The sequence below is a fragment of the Nicotiana tomentosiformis genome, chromosome 3, assembly GCF_000390325.3.
Source record: "Nicotiana tomentosiformis chromosome 3, ASM39032v3, whole genome shotgun sequence".
In the NCBI taxonomy this organism is placed as follows: Eukaryota; Viridiplantae; Streptophyta; class Magnoliopsida; order Solanales; family Solanaceae; genus Nicotiana; species Nicotiana tomentosiformis.
The window spans coordinates 103,126,144-103,147,156 of record NC_090814.1 but is presented as its reverse complement, the minus strand read 5'-3'; the positions used below and the strand labels follow the sequence as shown (position 1 = coordinate 103,147,156).

Here is a 21,013-nt window from a genome sequence, read left to right as displayed (position 1 = left end):
CAAGTCAAGTACCTCAAACTTCCCACAAGACTTTTGAAAAATGTGGGATCAAAATTTTCTCCTGCATCAAACTTATATAATTTTGTCCCACTCTCCATCGGTGTGTTCACGGGGTTGCAATCGAGTATGTTGAACTTCTTCAAGATCTCCTTCGTATAGCTTTCTTGAGAGATGAAAATTCCATCCTCCATTTTCTTCACTTCTAAGCCCAGGTAGTATGACATGATCCCTACGTCTGTCATCTTGAACTCACGGGACATATCTTTCTTTAAAAATTCAAACAAACTTGGGTTATTACCCGTGAAAATAAGATCATCAATATAAAGACAAACAAGCAAGATATCTCCATTAGTATGAACTTTAAGGTAAAGAGTATATTCATGGAGACAACGAGTAAACCCATTATCTTGAAAATACTTGTCGATGCAACTATTCCATGCTTGTGGGGCTTGCTTTTATCTATATAAAGCTTTCTTCAACTGCAACACTTTATCTTCATGATTTTTGACCACGAAGCCCAATGGTTGTTCAACATAAACTTCTTCTTCAAGATAGCCATTCAAAAAGGCTGACTTGACGTTTAGTTGATGGATCTTCCACTTCATTTGTGCCGCCAAAGAGATCAGCAAATGAATCGTCTCAATGCGGGAAACAGGTGCATAGACTTCTTTATAGTCAATACCTTGCCTTTTCTTGTAGCCTTTAGCCATAAGTCGTGCCTTGTATCTATCCACATCTCCATCAACATTCTTCTTTGTCTTGTATACCCATTTTACTCCAATTGTGTGATGACCCTTGTAACTCCCAAGTGTTGTTCTTCTCTATTGACTCGATCTCCTCGTCCATGGCTTGTCTCCACCTTTTGTCTGTAACATCTTCATCAAAGTTTATTGGTTCACTATCAACAAAGAGACAATATAAAAAATTAAAATTGGTAACTTCTTCTGTGCCATCATAGAGCTCTTGAATGCTCCTTGTTGCGGTTGCTCATTGGAACATTGTTGAGAAGAAGGATGTGGAGTTGTATCTTGCACACAAGTTCCATGGTCTCTGGTTCTTCTTCATTACCAAAGTATGGAAGAAATTCATATGAATTTGTTTCCTGAGCTTCCCAATTCCATGCCAATTCTTCATCAAATTCAACATCACGACTCACCACCATCTTGCTGCTACTTGGGTTGTATAGCTTGTAGCCTTTTGAACTCATATCATAGCCAACAAATACATGCTTGACACATATGCTATATTTATATCCCTCTTATATTTTGATGATCTAACAAACTTACTGTCAAGAACCAAATAAGGAACCTGTTACACATTCTCAAGACCTTAAGATCAAAAGGTTCCAGCTTGGGATATGGTTCAACTCTTCAGAGTCAAAGGAACAACAGAGGGAACAGATAGCTACCGTTTCCCGAGGAAGCTGCACAGGTCAACTGCTCCAGCTGTAAAGTTGCTGCCTGTACATGCTACAGTGCAGAAACAGTGCAGCAGTCAACTTTCTGGGGAGTGTCTTTTACCTACCTTGCTTACATCATCCTAGTGATGTCACAAATGCATTATTAACATCAAGGAAGGTAAAACAAATTACTTGAACACTTAGAGAATTCATTCAAGCTCCTTCACGGTCATTGATCATCAAGCAATCAATTCTCAAGTGCATCAAGAACAAAGAACAACACTACTACGGACCAGTTCCCCACATCAAGTCATTGTATGTCCTTAGTTAATTTGTTACTTTGTTAAAGTTCTCAATTGTAATTCCTACTTAGCTTGTTTAGAAGTATTCTGTAGGAAACCTTTTGTAAACCTTAAACCTTTGTGTTTGAGTCTTGGCTAGAGTTAGTCGAGTTGTAAAGTCTTTGTAATAGAGTTATTAAAAAGTGGCTTGTAATAGAGTATTACAAGTTAGTGAGGGATTAAGAGGTTAATTCCTAGGTTGCAGAGGTTGTAATCTAAAAGTTGCTCAGTAGTGAAGTTGAAATCCTACAAGGGTAGGTCGTGGTTTTTAATCCCGTTGAGTTGGGAATTTTCCACGTAAAAATCCTCTTGTCATTTACTTACTGCAGTGTGAGTGTGTTCTAGTGGAACTAATAGAGAACATAGGTTCTCTATAGAGTTTGGTGAAAAGGTTTGACATGGAACATTGATAAGTCAGCAGAAGTACATCAAGGAATTGCTGAAAAGGTTTGACATGGAAGCATCAAAAGTCATCGACACCCCTATTGCCACAGCTACCCGTCTAGACATGGATGAACATGGTTCCCCTGTAAATCAGACCATGTATAGAGGGATCATAGGGTCACTCATGTATCTCACTGCAAGCAGACCAAACATTGTTTTCAGCGTGGGTCTTTGTGCAAGATTTCAATCCAATCCAAAGGAATCTCATCTGAAGGTTGCCAAGAGAATATTGAGATATCTCAAGGGAACGCAGGACCTGATTCTCTACTATCCCTCAGGTGACAGCTTTGATCTTATTGGGCATGCTGATGCTGATTATGCAGGATATCTGGCAGACAGGAAAAGCATATTTGGAATGGCACATTTTCTAGGATCTTGCCTAATCTCATGGGGTACGCGAAAGCAGAACTCAGTGGCACTCTCAACTGCAAAAGCAGAATATGTAGTAGCTACCTCTTGTTGTGTTCAACTACTGTGGATCAAGCAGCAGTTGGAAAACTTTGGAGTGTTCTCAGATTGTGTGCCTCTCTTGTGTGATAACACAAGTGCACTCAATATGGCAAAAAATCCAGTTCAACATAAAAGGACCAAGCACATTGATGTACATCATCATTTTCTCAGAGACAATGTTGAAAAAGGTCTTATATGCATGAAGTTCTGCAGCACTGGAGATCAAATTGCAAATATATTCACCAAAGCCCTGAGCAGAGAACACTTTGAGAAAAATCGCCTGGCACTAAGGTTGATAAAACCCAATTGAGAACCTGGTCCCTCAATGATTTGCTATGAAATAAATGTTTAGGTAAATTTAGCTAAAAAGTGTTTTCTGGCAAAGTCTAACTCACCTCTATACAGTTACAGGTAGACACGCATGATGATTATAGAGCAAATAGGCAGTTGATGCAGTACGCGCTAGTAAAAAAGGCAAAGCTTACAGATGCAAGATTAGTCAGAAAACCTAGTTATCCTGACACAGGTTAGTAGTTTCTCTGTTCTCTCATGCACAATTTTGAACGGTTAAAACAAGTGCCACATCATCAGTATATCAGTTACTTTTTTTTGCATCCTTTGAACCCAAACGTCTCACCCATTGAGAACCGACCCAACTCCCAAAATTGCCATCATTTCTTAACTGGTCCCTTATCCATCATAAGTACATTTATCACTGTCACAACTCCTCCCATCAAATTTCAAAACCCCATTCTTCTGCCTCTCTTCAAACAGCCAAATCCTTTATCTTCTTCTCACCATGGCTGAAAATCAAACAACCTCGAGTGTTCCAAGTGACATCCCCATTGAGTCCTCACCTGTTGAAACACCGATATTAGACTCCTCACCCCACACCACTGCTAACCAAAACCCTAGAGAGAGTCACCCCCACATTCCGTCTCCTCTCCTACCCACTCGAGTTCTGGTTCTTATAGGAGTCGTAAAATCTTGACTCCCAAAATATTTGTAGCCCAGAGCCCTTCTCCTACTTCGCCGGAAAAAGGGGATGAACAGAGTACTGATGACAAAGAAAAAAATCAAGAAATTTCAAGTTCGCCTATGAAAAAGGGTCAAAGGTAGATCATACTGATAGTTCCGAGAAGTTTCACTCAACAACGACTGCTCCTGATCTTGTGTCCACAAGTAACACTCCTTCCTCTACTGAGTTTTCCATGGATGTACAAGAGAAAGAGGAAATAGAGAACATGTTGTCCATAGCTCATGAAGGGTTGTTATAGAAGGAGGTAATGATAGTTTTGGGACTCAGGGGGAAGAATCTAAGACTATGAAAGAGGGTAGAGAGCTTGTGCCAGTTGAACAATCGGCACAGGACAATAATACTGGGGTACCAAATGAGGGACCTGATCCCTCCCAGAAGGATCCAACTCAGGGGTCCTCTCAAGAGCCCCAGTTCAGTATTGATCCTGCTCCTTCCCCTCATTTCGATGTTGAGCCTTTGTCTGTAGTTGTGCCTGAGATAAGATCTGAGTTTGAAGAAGTAGTTGGGGAAAGTGAAGAGGATTTTGATGATATGCCAATTGCTAGCTTGACTAGGCATAGACCAATAGTTGCTCAAGAGTCTACTCCTAAGCGACCTACTACAAGGTTGCAAAGGAAGGAGGCTCTTGAGTCTGTACTTAAGAACAGTCAAGCTAAGTCAAGGAGAAAAAAATTAGTGAAAGATGGGAAAGTTGTGAGCGAGAAGACAGTGCTAGTTGTGAATGTGGATGATGAAGTAGAAAAGGAACCTAGTTCCTTGACTAGAAAGCGCTCACAGAAGCATGGTCTCCCCAAGACAAAAGGGTATCTTTTGTGTCTGCTGAAAGTCTGAACAAGTTTGTTGATGTTGTCGCTAATGAAAATGTGGTGAAAGAATCTGGTGATAAGTTGGTAGAAGAGTCTGCTGCCAGGGTAATGGAAAAATTAGGTGAAAGGTCTATGAAGTCTGATGAAAAAGGAAAGAATGTTCACAAGTTTGCTAAGAGAAAAGCTGATACTGATGAGGAACCTGGTTCCTCAAAAAAGGCCAAAGTTGGTGATCCAAGGAGTGCTGGAAAAGAGAAGTTGAGGAATCAAAAGGTGCTATGGGGTCGCATATTTGCCCCTGACATTTTGGAAGAGGCCGGTATGAGACATCTGGTTGAAATTTGTGAGTTTCAATAGTGGACATATTTGTTCACAAGTGATGCTTCAAAGGTGTATGAGGAAGAAGTTCAAAGTTTCTATGTCGACCTCTTCAAAGTTGAGGATGATCACATCTGCGTGCTGGTGAATGGAGTTGATATGGTAATGGACTCTGCTTTGTTGGGATCTATTCTAGGTGTGCCTGCTAAAAGGCTGTCTAGTGTTCAGGGATCTTGTTCTCAAAATTTTAGAAACATGATCCTGAAGGACAGAGTAGTTCAGCAAGGGGAACGGGTACAGAAGAAGGCCCTCCTTCCTGTATACCAACTGCTATTTGAGATGGTGAACAAGGTCTTGCTCCCTCATGCTGAGAGAAGATCTATCACTTCTCGTGCATACATGTTCCTCATGGAAGCACTGAACAACTTCACTACCATCAACCTGCATGGGATCATGATAGAGCACATGCAGAAAGTGGCAGATTTTAAAGATGGTAATCATGGGCTGCCTTATGGGTTCCTTCTCACTAAGGTCTTTGAGTACTTCAAGGTTCCTCTGGGACAAGCTAAAGTGGGCACTAAGAAGCAAACATTCTCCCAGTCCACTCTAGAAGAATGTGAGTGCATTGATAGGGCTGGAGGGGTTGGAAGCACTTCTACCATTTCTCAGTTGATCAACGCTCAGAACAGTGCTACTGCTGAGATAAGACAGTTGAAAGCAAGGAATGCTATTCTTGAGAGTTAGTTGAGTCAGCTTCAGGAGGCACCTGGTTCCAGTATCTCTCAAAGTGAAAAGGTTGCCCGTCTGACCAAGGAGAATGCTGAGCTCAAGAAACAGGTGGAGGACCAGAAAGAGAAATTGCTCAATGAGCAAATATCGGCGAATGCTCGAATGGATCTCGTCCTCAAAACCCTTACCTCTTCCTCTAAGCCCTCTCCTTCCGGTGCTCCCTGAAATAGTGTCCCCTCAGTGTCAAGTCTTAAGTATTGGTTTCCTATGATTAGTTTTTTTCTCTCTTATGATGTTTGTGGTATTTGTTTTGTTGTTCTGAATTGTGGATGGTTGTCAGTAACATTGACTCTGCTCCCTGTTTTCAAATCCAAATTGTTAATGGAAGCTTTTCCCTTTTTGCTATATATGCCTTGTCTCTATGCTCTGTTTTTAGTCATGTTGTGTGCACACAAGTGGCATGAGTTAACTCAAGCTAGACTTCTTTCTACTATAAGTCTATTACTAATCTTTTTAAGATGCCAAAAAGGGGAAAAATAATTCAGGGGGAACAGGATGGGAAACAAATTCAGGGGGAATTTAGGAAATGTTGGTTCTTAGGGGAAAGTTGAATTATAAGTTTGTCATCATCAAAGAGGGGAAAATTGATAGGCTATATTTATATCCCTGTTATATTTTGATGATCTAACAAATTGACTGTCAAGAACCAGATAAGGAACCTGTTACACATTCTCAAGACCTTAAGATCAAAAAGTTCCAGCTTGGGATATGGTTTAACTTTTCAGAGTCAAAGGAACAACAGAGGGAACGGATAGCTACCGTTTCCCGAGGAAGCTGCACAGGTCAACTGTCCCAACTGTAAAGTTGCTGCCTGCACATGCTACAGTGCATAAACAATACAGCAGTCAACTTTATGGGGATTATTTTTTACCTACCTTGCTTACATCATCCTAGTGATATCACAAATGCATTATTAACATCAAAGAAGGTAAAACAAATTACTTGAACACTTAGAGAATTAATTCAAGCTCCCTCACGGTCATTGATCATCAAGCAATCAATTTTTAAGTGCATCAAGAACAAAGAACAACACTACTACGGACCAGTTCCCCACATCAAGTCATTGTATGTCCTTAGTTGAGTTATTACTTTGTTAAAGTTCTCAATTGGAATTCCTACTTAGCTTGTTTAGAAGTATTCTATAGGAAACCTTTTGTAAACCTTAAACCTTTGTGTTTGAATCTTGGCTAGAGTTAATCGAGTTGTAAAGTCTTTGTAATAGAGTTATTACAAAGTGGCTTATAATAGAGTATTACAAGTTAGTGAAGGATTAAGAGGTTAATTCCTAGGTTGCAGAGATTGTAATCTAAAAGTTGCTCAGTAGTGAAGTTGAAATCCTACAAGGGTAGGTCGTGGTTTTTAATCCCGTTGAACTGGGAATTTTCCACGTAAAAATCCTCTTGTCATTTACTTACTGCAGCGTGTGTATGTTCTAGTGGAACTGATAGAGAACCTGATTCTCTATAGGGTTTGGTGGACCCTTATATTCTATCACACTTCGATCGTTAAGCTTTGCTCTCCCTTGATGTGGCACATGAGCATAGGCTATGCTCCCAAAGATTCTCAAGTGCTTGATACTTGGCTTTCTTCCACTCCATGCTTCTTGAGGGATTTGATCTCTAACATTCCTTGTTTGAGACCTGTTGTTCAAATAAACTGCACAAGATACAGCTTCTGCCCAAAATTCCTTGGGCATACTTTTAGCTTTTAACATACATCTAGCCATATTAAGAATCATTCGATTCTTTCTCTCTGCAACTACATTTTGTTGGGGTGAATAAGGTACCGTTAGAGGACGACGAATTCCATGAGACTGCCAGAAGTCATTAAACTCTTTTGAAGTGAATTCGCCTCCTCTATCGGACCTTAAAGCTTTTATTTCATAGCCACTTTCTTTCTCCACAAGTACTTTAAAATTTTTAAAAGCAGCAAAAGCTTCAGATTTTTTGTTCAAGAAATAAACTCAAGTCTTTCTACTAAAGTCATCAATGAAAAGTAGAAAGTATTTAATTTTACCAAATGAAGGTGAATTGATTGGTCCACACACATTAGTGTGAATAAGTTGAAGCGGTTTAGTTGATCTTGACATGGCCTCCTTTGGAAAACTCCTCCTTGCATGTTTTCCAAGAAGACAAGCTTCGTACAATTGATTGGGATGGTTGATTAATGGTATCCCATGCACCATGTTCTTTTCTCCCATTGATTTGAGTGATTAAAAATTCAAGTGCCCAAATGGCATGTGCCAACACCATGATTCATCTTACACATTAGCCTTCAAACACTTTACATTAATTGTTTTAAGATTCAGAGCAAATAATCTATTTTTTGCCATATGCACTTTAGCAATTAGAATTCCACCTGAATCTCTAAGCCAAAGGTGCATATTTTTCATGTGGATGTCATATTCCTTTTCAAGAAGTTGTCCCAAATTCAAAATATTACTTTTTAATTTTGGCACATAATAAATATCTTGAATTAGCTTGTGACTACCATCATTACAGGAGATCAGAATCGTACCAATCCCTTCGATTTGAATTTTTGAGGCATATCCAAAGGACACATTACCCCTCACCGTGTTATTGATCTCCACAAACTTCTCTTTGCATCCACACATATGATTACTTGCTCCATTGTCCAAATACCACGAGCTGCAATCATCCATGTCTTCTTCCTTGAGTGACATCAACAACGTTGACTCATATTTTTCTTTCTTATCGTCAACAAGGTTAGTTTTTTCTTCAACATTGATATGACTTTCCTAAGAGTAATGGCCAAATTTATGATAATTATAACACTCAATTTTTGATTTGTCATACTTTTTTTCATTATTTTCTTGGTAGTAGCCACGTCCTCTTCCTTCTCTATGTCCACGATCACGACCTCTGGATGTCTGGTGGATTTTAACTTCATTGTTGAAGTTGTTACCGTTAATTCTTCCTCTTCTGTGACCGCCACGGCCTCTTCCCCGCTCATTCCCTCGATAGCTCTTTTCATCTCCATAATCCTTGAAGGATGCCTGAGTTTTAAGAAGTTGCTCCAATGGCACTTCTTGTCTCCTTTTACTCTTTTCTTCTTGGAACTGTAAAGAGCCCTCCAATCGCTCTACCACCATAGAGTCTAAATCTTTAGATTCATCAATAGCACACACCACAAAATCAAATTTAGGTGTTAAAGTGTGAATGATCTTTTCTACCACACCAACATCTTCTATGTCCTCCACGTATCTTCTTAGTTGATTTACAATAGCCTTCACTTTTGAACAATAATCCGAAATGCATTCGGATTCTTTCATTTTTAAAACTTCAAAATCCGCCCTTAGAGTTTGAAGTTTTACCTTTCTCACCTTTTCAACTCCTTGAAAAGAATTTACTAAAATCTCCCAAGCTTCCTTTGAGGTGGTAGCATCTGTCACCTTCTCAAACATGGCATCATTCAAACATTAGTGGATGAGCGTGAGGGCTTGTTGATCCTTCTTCCTCGTCTTTGCCAAGACCTCTTTTTTATTTTGAGGCAAAGCTTCCTCATTATCGGGGTTTGCATACCCTCTGTCTACGATTTCCCATACATCCTAAGAGCCAAGAATGACTTTCATACGTAGACATTATTTCTCATAATTATCTTTTGTGAGACGGGGGTACTGAAAAGACAGCGTACCATTATTTGACATGGCTCTGATACTACGTTATTGTGAAAATAAATATATCCCGCGCAGGAATAATATCCACGACAAATAATAATAACACAGAGAGTAACAATAATACCAAATCTTTTAACGGGGTAAAATACAATATCCGAGCGGAACAATATTACCACTATAATATTACAACTTAGTAGTGTCAATCCAGATTACACAAAAGAGGATTTTTCCTTATACAAAGAGATAATTATTTCATCTGTTGGGTATAAAATCTACTTGCAGGCTTACACAAAGAAAATTTATAAGCTTAGGTGCATCACTAATCTCTAAACCAAGATATGTATTCTAATACAAATAAATTGTTATTTCACATAATATATGTTGTTATTATCCAATTTATTAGATATCTTAATCCATAATGAACCTCAACCATTAATAACTCAAAATATAATAAATAATATACTTTAAATAATAACTATATCCAGATTAAAAGTATAAATATATTTAATCAGTTAGAGAATTTATTTGGGATTTTTACATAACTGTCACAATTTAAAATAAATATAATAAATTCGTAGCATGAAATCCAATATTACAGTTGTGGCAGGAAAGTATTTATATTTGGAGCACACAGTTCCATTAAAATAGGAATATTAATTATTAATCTCTAAACATAAGCAATTGTAGAGAATTTATTTGGGAATTTTACATAACTGTCATAATTTAAAATAAATATAACAAATTCGTAGCATGAAATCCAATATTACAGTTGTGGCAGGAAAATATTTATATTTGGAGCACACAGTTTCATTAAAATAGGAATATTAATTATTAATCTCTAAACATAAGCAATTTGAATGGAATGTCAATAATTCTTCGTACAAAAATCATGCATTTTTTCTCTTTATCTATTAGCTTTCCTTCTTTTTCTTCATCTTCTTAATTTTATTTTCTGCCGAAGCCAATATATTTTCTAAATTTGTTCCATTCGTTTTCTTTTTAATTATCTTTCTTAAGTTTTTCTCTTCCTTCTTTCTTCCTTTCTTAACATAAAGATCTTACTTCGATAATAATATACGTTAATATATACAAAATATATATAAAAAATATATATATTGAATTAACACATATAAAATATACAAAAAATATTCATAAAAATACATCTTCAATTAAGATGACACTTAGACATGTGAAATATACATAAAAAAATATATCTTAAATTTAATTAAGATGGCATATAAATATATAAAAAATATATTTATAAAAAATACATCCTGAATTAAATATATATATATATAATACGTCCTGAATTAAAATGGCACTTGATATATAAAATATATTTGAAATATACATTAAAAATACATCTTAAAATAAGATGACACTTCACAAATAAATATACAAAAATTTTATACTTAAAAATACATTTTGAATTAAAGTGATACTTGATATACAAAGTATAACAAAACGTATAAATCAATACATCTTGAATTTAGGTGGCATTCACATATACATAAGATTTTAAAAAATAGAGTGAAGAAGATGAATGTTGGGCTTAATTTTTGTAATATGCTAATAATGAAAAAAAAGTGTTCTTTATGGAATAAACAATAAATGATGCTATTTTTTAAATAATAGTTAAAAAGGATAAGTGTGTAAAAAACTCAATTTATTTTATATATAATTAGTATTAAAATATTTATCCCTACTTGCTCCTTTTCAATTCTTTTATGAACTTAAGCTTTATAACTTATAAGAACTTCTATGTATAAGTGAAACATAATACACCAAATTATCTACTACTATATAAGTAAATGGACAAGAATGGGTTGCTCTAGTGGTGAGCACCCTCCACTTCCAACCAAGAGGTTGTGAGTTCGAGTCACCCCAAGAGCAAGGTGAGAAGTTCTTGGAGGGAGGGAGCCGAGGGTCTATCGAAAACAGTCTCTCTACCCCAGGGTAGGGGTAAGGTCTGTGTATAAACTACCCTCCCCAGACCCCACTAGTGAGATTATACTGGGTTGTTGTTGTATACAAGTAAATGGACACCCAAACAAAACAACCACATATTTAATACAAATCTTTATCAAATTGAAAACAATTATTTCATCATAATACTATAATATCCAAATCCTTAGTTAATATTATAGCGTAACAGGAAGGGGCGTATCTAGCTCTTTCGTCGGGTTCATCTAAATCTATACTTTCGACGCGGAACATAAATTTATGTGTAAATATTCACAAGAATTGCAATAAATATTTGATATGAATCTATAACTTTAACAATATATTGAGTTCAATGCTAAAAATCTTAAAGGATAAACTCGTAAAGTTTAAATCCCGAATCCGTCGCTGGTAACAGATTTCACCAAACATTGAGCCAAAACAAATGAATTGTGTGCCAGATAAAGTCTTTGGAGAATAGGGAAAGAAATTATCTAAGTGGTATCAATTCAAGTGAGGATAAATTGTATAATGGAGAAGGGAACTCTCCTGATAGGCGTCTAATTCTTGATATTGGATCGCTAGTACATCCAAAAGATGCTAAGAATATATACTGCTTTAATGAAGACCTAGCAGTAGTCAAAGAAGCTAAAATGAATCATGAAAAAACAATATTCAAATAGTAGCAAAAGTAATTTTTTTTTTAAAAAAGTCTGAAGTAGCACAATGCGACCACTGTTTTGGGGGCCACTGTTTGCTGTACGCAAATTCAATTTTTTTAATGCAATTTTATCCACTTCAGACGTACGTGACTGAAGTAGCAACAATGCCCGTCTGAAGATACAAATTTTGTGTGAAGTTGGGAAGTTACAGTCATATGTTGTGACTTCAGACGAAAGTGACTTATGTGGGTCAAACGAACTCTCCTGATAAGCTATTTACGGAGAATCCAAGCTGTTTCAAGTGAGTCAAACGAGCTGCTAAATCTGGTACGTGTCTTGTATGATAAGTGCAGCTCTTTCCGTAAGTTTTTACTTATATAAATTGAAAAGCATATTCAAATGATAAATAAAATAAACAAGCTGATCTTTTTTCCTTTCTTCTATGCCCTTCTTCTTTTTTGTGGGAGCTTGGGAGGTTGGAAGATCTCGAACAAATTCACCAACCTTGTTATGCTTTCATGTCAAATTTAAAATGCAAATGTGGGTAGTAGCGAAGCCAGAAATTTTTCCAAGGGTGTTCAAACTTAAAAGAAGTTAAAAAAAAAAAAAAAAACTCCGACAAAGGGTGTTCAATATATGTTATATACCTTTAAAACCTAATTTTTACCTATATACGCAGTGTAATTTTTCGAGTAAGGTAGTCAATTGACCACCCTTACCGGACTGTAACTTCGCCCCTGAATGTGGGTTAGTTGCTGTCATGCTCTGAACTAGTGAATTTGTAGCTAAGAATAACATACGGACTAGTATGGACATAGCAAGAACTAATAAAATACAAAATTGAAGTAAAACTAACTGGTACCGCAGTAATATCTAACAGATGTTCAGAGTGGATTGTGTTTGAGGGTGTCTTTTGGACATTGGCTAACGTTGGCTCGTAGGAGCAGCACATGCCATCATGAACCATATAGTCTTCGCCAAAAACTGCAGCAATTTCATACCTATTAATCTCAGAATTATGCTTATACAAATATCCATGCTCTAATAGGAAAGACACATGTTTGCTGTCAATCCAGATAGGGAAACCATAATTATAGCCCTCCAGAGGCGTAACTAAGTTGTCCAAAGTGTGGGAAACTCTCCAATCGTCACTTACATAATCATAAGTAGCAATGACAATGGATTTCTCCAAGGTGCAAAGTAGGGTAAGTAAACCTTGTGCCATCCCTAACCATGTATTGCAACCAGGCCTAATTTTACGGGAAATAAAATCATGATGATTGATGAACTCAGGAAAGTCAAGAATCATAGCCTCTTCTCTTTTTGTATCAAAAGCAAAAACACTACCATCATATGCGGGCCAAATAGCTGAAAGTATTGTCCAAATTCATGTCGAATTGGAAATCATGCCACATGCTTGATCCCTCCGATGAAAATACATAAAATTTATACCCTACTTGTTCAGCCCGCTTCCCAATTGTAACCAATTTATATTGATCTGAAGTAGGGTAGTTAATAGCTAAGCCTGGCTCACCAATGCTATATTTATATTTTGTGGGCTCTGGGTGTGGTATCAATTGGTGCGCTCCAGTTATAGGATTGAAAACACAAAAAGTCTTAAGATCATGAAAGTCGAGAAGAAGTAGACCCTTGGATGAGCCCAAAACTGAAACGGCAACGAGTAAACTCGTCTCACAGTGAGTGGTTTGGGTAGGGTTTATAGAGCTTTTGTGGACTATTTCGGGCAAATACCCTGAATAGATGAGTAGTGTAGAGATGTTTTGATGTTGAAGCAAAGTTTGAAAAAATTTAGGATCAGAAATCTTACTATTGAAACCCTTGCTTAGAATTTTACATTGAAGTGCAAGCTTCAAGGGCAAGTGGGAGATGATCTCCACCACCAAATCATCATGCAATTCCATACTCACCGATCGAATATTCCTTTGCATTGCTAATTTACTATGCTGCTCTGTTGGAGAATGCTCAATAGCTGTTTCTCATCTCCAGGGGTACCTGATTTGCTTTAGCCTTTCTAGTTAATAGAAGGGTAAACAAAACCTCCAGAAAGAAATAAAACCTAATTATAATTGCTATTCTTCTTTACTCTTTTAAACTCAAATTCTTTTTAGGATCAGGAAATGCAGCGAATTTATAGCATAAGTAGTTTCCTCAGCTTTAAGCCTTACGGAGCCTTTAAAGATAGTTGTGTTCTAAGACAAGGCTCTTGAGGTTAACACAATGCGAAATATTAACTGGAATACCCCCTCCTAGTAATTTGAAATTCAGATTCAACTTTTGAATCCTAAATAACCTGCTGAGTTCTTGAGGAATTTGACCGTGAAACGAATTTTCTGTAAGGTCAAGAGAATTGAGGAAATAAAGGTTCCCAACATGAGCTGAGATTGTACCTGCCAATCTTTGACCTTTGAGATTCAAACTGATGACTCTTTCATGTCTAAGGCTACATACTCCAGCCCGCTGACAGAAGTCGACAGATTCATTCCACGAGGCTACAGCTCCGGATGGATCTTTAGTTATCCAACTAAAACAACAAGAAAGAGAGTCAAATTTAGTATTTGTCCACCAAATGTAACTAGCATAAAAATCAACCTACAAGTAATAAATAGTATTCGCTTTGTGCCTAAACTCGCACAACTTTAAAACGAGTAACGATAGTTTAAAACTTGCTTTCTCATATATTCAACATCTCTCGTATGTTTTTCCAATATGGGGTTTGCCGGGATATTACGTACACCATCCCTTAAAGTGTTTATTAGCTCAGCCATGGTGAATGAGAGAGAGAGTTTCAGAAAAGATTGAGAGAGAAACAGCTCCATTGATAAGCTCTGATGTACAGAGACAAATGAAAATAAATCTCTGTATATTTACAGACTCTTTGCTCTTTTATATACTAATCGAATAGCAATGATATATTAACTAATTCAACTAACTCTTCTCTACTTAACTTAAAACCTAAGTGACAGATGTACATTGCTAAGTGACAAATGTATCACCACTAACTTCTACACTCCCCCTCAAGCTTAGGGGTGAATACAGGTTCTTTATTCCCAGATTGTCCATCAGATAGTCATGTTGTGGTCTACACATGCTCTTTGTAAGTAGATTAGCAAGTTTCTCTTTAGTCCCAATGTGTTGAGTCTGAATCTTCCCTTCTTGAATCGTTTCTCTTACAAAGTGACAATCAATATCTATATGTTTTGTTCTTTCATGAAAGATAGGATTAGCTGCAATTTGAATGGCAGCTTTACTATTACAGAACAACCTAACTGGTACAGGTACCTCTCTTCCCAATTCCTTAAATATACCTATCAGCCATGTAATTTCTGCTACAATAGCAGCCATACTTCTAAACTCAGCTTCTGCGGAACTTCTGGACACAGTTTCTTGTTTCTTAGATTTTCTCGAGATTAAGGCATCACCAAATTTTACTGCATAGCCAGTGACTGATTTCTGTATCTAAACACAAGCTCCCCAATCTGAATCACAGTAGGCTGCTAGCTTCAAAGTGTTGTCAGTTGGCATGAAGAATCCAAGTCTAGGTACATTCTTGATGTATCTGATCACTCTCATGGCTGCTTCCAAATGAGATTGCTTTGGTGCATGCATATGTTGACTGAGTACTTGAACAACAAATGATATATCTGGTCAGGTCATAGTCAAGTATAGTAGCCTGCCAACAATCCTCTGATAACCACCTTTATCCTCAAGTTGCTGATCATCAGCATCTTCCTTATTATTTACAGCTCTGTCAAATTCTATAGAAGTGAGTTTGTGATTGAACTCCAAAGGAGTTCCAGCAGGTTTAGCCCCTGCTAGCCCTATTTCTGAGACAAGTTCAAGGCCATATTTTCTCTGGCACATGTGAATTCCCTTTTCTGGCCTGGAGAATTCAATCCCCAAGAAATACTTCAGTTCTCCCAAGTCCTTCATCTTGAACTTGTTCTGAAGGTCCTTTCTAACTTGCTGAATGAGTGCTAAGTGACTACTTGTGACCAAAAGGTCATCAACATAAACAAGAATAATGACCAGCTCTCTTTCCTTCCTTTTTGTAAATAGATAATAATCATAGTGTGACTACACAAACCCCATATTAGTCAAGGCCTCTGTCAGTTTTAAGTTCCATTTCTTAGGTACTTGCTTGAGTCCATACAAAGACTTTTGAAGCCTACAGACCTTCTTGTACTCCCCCTGGCTTGAAAAGCCATTTGGAATCTGCATGTAAACATCCTCAACAAGATCTCCCTGTAGAAAGGCATTGTGGACATCCATTTGAAAGATGTACCAACTAGAGGTTGCAGCTAGAGCCACTACTATTCTGACAGTCACCATTTTGGCTACAGGAGAGAAGGTCTCCTTGTAATCAATACCCCTCTTGTTGACTATAACCTTTAGCAACCAGTCTTGCTTTGAATCTTTTCACCTCCCCAGTAGACTTGTACTTCACTTTAAACACCCATTTGCATCATATGGGAACCTTATCAGGTGGTAGAACAATAATAGACCAAGTCTTATTGTCCTCCAAGGCTGAGATCACAGCCTTCATAGCATTCACCCACTGTGGATCCTTGCTTGCTTCAGCAAATGTCCTGGGTTCAAAAACAACATAATATGCAGCAACAGAATCCATGTAAGCAGAAGACAATTGATCATAGTTCACATACTGAGCTATTGGATAGGCACAGATGGACTGCTTAATGTGCACTACATAGTCTTGCATCCAAATAGGAGGTTTGGACACTCTGGAAGACTTTCTGAGAGATGGGGAGAGGCAGGAGAAGCAGGAATGCTTGGTACATCAGTAGACTGAATAGGAGGAGGCATCTCATACATAGGAGCTTCAATCTCCACTATGTGCTGGACAACTTTAGGAGGTGAGAGAGAAGCATCCACTATTGAAAGTTATAGAACTGGGAAGAATGGAGAATGACCAGATTGTAGATGTTGAAAAGGAAAGTTATCTTCCTTAACTGCAGTATCTCTGCTAACAAACAAGTGATGAGTAGAGAGATCATAGAGAAGATAACCTTTTTGGGAAGATGAATACCCAAGATGAACTGCAGGAAATGCTCTAGGACTGAATTTATCTGTCTTTCTCACATTAGTAGCATAACATTGGCTACCAAACACTCTCAAATTATGCAAAGAGGGTGGTCGAAGAAATAACTTCTCAAAGGGAGACTTGCCTTTAAGTAGAGCAGTAGGCAACCTATTCAGCAAGTAAACTGCAGTAGAAATGCACTCACCTCAAAACTTCACAGGGATGAAGGCTTGAAACCTTAAGGCTCGAGCCATGTCTAGAATATACATATGCCTTCGTTCTACTATACCATTCTGTTGAGGAGTGTAGACACATGAGCTTTGATGAACTATCCCAAAGTCCTTTAACAGAGAATTAATCTAAGTATTGACAAACTCGGATCCATTGTCAGTTCTCAAATATTTTACATTACAACATAACTGATTTCTAACCAATACCGAGAAATCTTTCAGAACAACAATTGAGTCTGCCTTAGTACTCAACAAGAAAATCCAGGTATATATAGAGAAATCATCTATTAGGGTCAGGAAATACCTCTTACCATAATACGTAGATAATCTGTAGGGACCCCAAACATCAGCATGCTCAAGATCAAAAGGATGAGCATAACAAGTATTACTGAGAGTAAAAGTAATCTTGATTGTTTGGCAAGTGGGCACATAGTACATAGATGATCTTTTAATTTTACAGCTTTTAAACCATCAATATTTTTCAAGACTCTCAAAGGAGCATGGCCTAATATTCTATGCCACAAAGAAGTATTGTCACAAGTCTTATTCATTATATCACCATTAGGTTTATTACTTAAATTAGTAATGGTATTTACAAGTGAATGATGCAGACACGTATCCCCTTTATTCACTGGCTGGTGTGAGGAAGAAGCTAGACCATTTGCTTGCAGAATGTAGAGACCATGACCTTCTCTGCCAATCCCTATCACTTTTCCACTGAAGAGCTCCTGAAATAAATAGAAGTCGGGGAAGAATGCATCCAAACAACTTAGCTCCTTAGTGATTTTGGAAACGGACAACATATTGTACTTAAACTCTTGAATATATAAGACATTGTGAATTGTTCTATCTTGGAAGATTGAGGAATCTTCTGATTTAGTAATAGAGACTTGACCACCAGTAGGTAAGAGTACCTTACTTCTGGGCTTTTTAGGTATATCAGAACACTTATTAAGCAAAGCCATATTATGTACCATATTATCAGTGGCACATGTGTCTATTATCCAGTTAGTATCAATTAGAGTAGACAATATGGCAGAATAAGTACTTGTAGTGTCAGCTTTGGCTATATTAGCCATAGGTGCAACTTGATTTTCTTTGTTGAGAAGCTGCAGAATCTGAAACTATTGCTCAGGAGTGAAGAACTGAGCTGGTGAAGGAACTCCAGGTTGAGAGCAATGTTGACCCCCTGAATATTGACCACCTGCACTAGTTACATTGTTGGCATATGTGTTGCTATAAGTATTTGGAGGTCCTCCTTTCTTCTTAGGTTTAAAACCTGCTGGATAACCATGCAATTTGAAGCAATTTTCCTGGGTGTGTCCCTTGTAGTTACAATAGTCACATTGAACCAAGGCCTTTTCAAAATTATTCTTTTGTCTATAACCTCCTGCTGAAGTTTTGTTGCTCAGCAAGGTTGTAGGGTCAGTAACTTCAGCACCAATACCAATAGTGATTCCAACATCATTATTTCTCTGACTCTCAACATTAATAATCATGGCATATACATGATGGATGTTAGGTAATGGACGAGTCATAAAAACTTGATCCTTAGCATATTTAAATGATTCATTTAAACCTGTCAAAAGTTGGTATAATTTTTGTGTCTGATAATGTTCAGCATGTCTTCTACACTCAGGACAACCACAAGAGCGTGAAGGTGCTAGGGCCTCGTACTCATCCCACAATTCTCTAAGTCTGGAAAAGTACACGGACATAGATAACACACCTTGAGTCAAAGTAGAAATTTTCTTGTGAAGATAGCAACCTCTAGAGCCGTTACTTTATCAAACCTTTTCTTAAGATCTTCCCATACCTTGTGTGCATTAGATGCAAAAATCACAGTACTAAAGAGATTTGGTGAAACAGTATTCATAATACAAGCTAGAACAATTCCATTACATCTATCCCACAGTTCGTGTAGACTATGATCATACATTTTCCTCCTACAGGTACCGAGAACAAAGCCTGGCTTATTTTTGCCATGCAATACAATTTTTATAGATCTACTCCAAATTGATTAATTTTCAGATCCTTGAAGTTGAATAGAGATTAGTACCGAACCTTGCATGTCTGATGGATGAATGTATAAAGGATGATTATGATGAACTAGATCCACGTCATGAAGATTTGGGGCTGGAGTTGTAGCACCCTGAGCAGCAGAGACCGAATCATCTTCCTCAATTGCCATTATGTTTCTTCAGAAAACTTAGTTAAGTTACTGATTTGAAACCACAACAAGTAATTAGAGATGAATTTCACAGTAATTTATCGAGATTCAACTGAAATTAACAAGTTCCAGAAACCCTAGGTTGTAGAGGAACTTTTCCAGATGAAGAAATAGCTCGATCTAAGAACAGATACACTTCTCTAATACTTCTCCGTAGTAGCTGAGCTGACCGATTTACCAAAGCTCTGATACCATGTTGATTAGCTCAGCCATAGTGAATGAGAGAGAGAGAGAGTTTCAGAGAAGATTGAGAGAGAAACAACTCATATGATAAGCTCTGATGAACAGAGACAAATGAAAATAAATCTCTGTGTAACTATTTACTCTTTTATATACTAACTGACTGACAATGATATATTAACTAATTCAACTAATTCTTCTCTACTTAACTTAACACCTAAGTGACAACTGTACATTGCTAAGTGACAGTTGTATCACCGCTAACTTCTACATAAAGACTCAACACCCTCGTTGACATTCGTCTCTCTGTCACTTCAAGATGTGAGATGCCTAAATTCAATTGAGGTTCACCTTCACCATCATCTCAAAGATGTGAAATTCGTTAAACTCAGTTGAAGTTTGCCTCGTTGCTTATATTAATGATGTTAAAATTTTCTAAACTCAATCGAGCACTGAAATTAGGACCCCAAGATTGTACGGGAAGTGACTTGGACAATACATGCAACCAGGGGCGATAACAGATTTTATTTCTACAAGTACAAATTTTGGTATTAAAATCTGCAACATAGAAAGAAATGTAAGCCAAACCAAAAAGCGATAAACATGTCAACTTGGAAACGGAAAGAAATAGCTCCAAAATATTTCACTCTAGCTTTCACCATATATACAGTGTCAAAGCCAGAAGTTTTTCAAAGGGTGTTCAAACTTGAAAGAAGTAAAACAAATTCCTTGACAAAGGGTGTTCAGTATATATTATATACCTCTAACACCTAATATTTTACCTATATATACAATGTATACAAGAGTGTAGCTTCGCCCCTGCATATATAAGATAAAAATTGAAATGGTTCTTTCAGTTGGTGTCTTAGCAAAGATAATCAGAACTTTCTATCTCAAATAACAATAGATTGAATTAAACATATCATAAGGGGAGCCAAAAACTTCATTTCTCCTCTTCCGGACTAAAATACAAACGAAAAGGAAATATGATATTCCCATTGACATAAAAATGGAATTTTGAATCCAACTATACCAAATGGTGACCTAACATTGCAGAGAGATGAACTAAAATGGCATGCAAGAGTCAACAGCACGTGATAGGGAAAAACATAGATTGAAAATTATAACAATGCAAACCAAATTTCAACAGTTAAGTCTGATATTGTCGTCTCTTTTCAGATCTGCATTAAAGGAGTTACCATATTAGAATTAAGGGTTATTAACATCGTTTCTCCTCTCATTACCACTGTCAAACCCATGAGAAGAGCCAAATGAGCACCTCCTCCTATTCATACCCGGAAGATTCCACTCTTTCAAAAATACATGTTTTCAGCCGCATTGATTATTAGCTTCATTTATTGGAACTAGAGTAACTTAATCTCATAGTAAGGATCTGCCCTAAAGAAACAAAGCTAAAAGAGGCAGTTGGAGCTAAGTTGCTCGGACACGGGTGCGGGTATCTGACACAGGTACGGATCTAGAGGTCGG

The 21,013-nt window shown here is 37.3% G+C and overlaps 1 protein-coding gene across 1 annotated transcript; it reads right to left on the bottom strand.

Annotated features, from left to right (window-relative positions):
- Window positions 1-18,239: 18,239 nt before the first annotated feature.
- Window positions 18,240-19,306, bottom strand: LOC104103226 (uncharacterized). The gene is made up of 3 exons (XM_009611117.1): window positions 19,180-19,306; window positions 18,909-19,083; window positions 18,240-18,813 (listed from the first exon to the last, which is right to left on the bottom strand). The coding sequence occupies exons 1-3, from the start codon at window positions 19,304-19,306 to the stop codon at window positions 18,240-18,242; spliced, it is 876 nt and encodes a 291-aa protein (XP_009609412.1).
- Window positions 19,307-21,013: the final 1,707 nt, after the last annotated feature.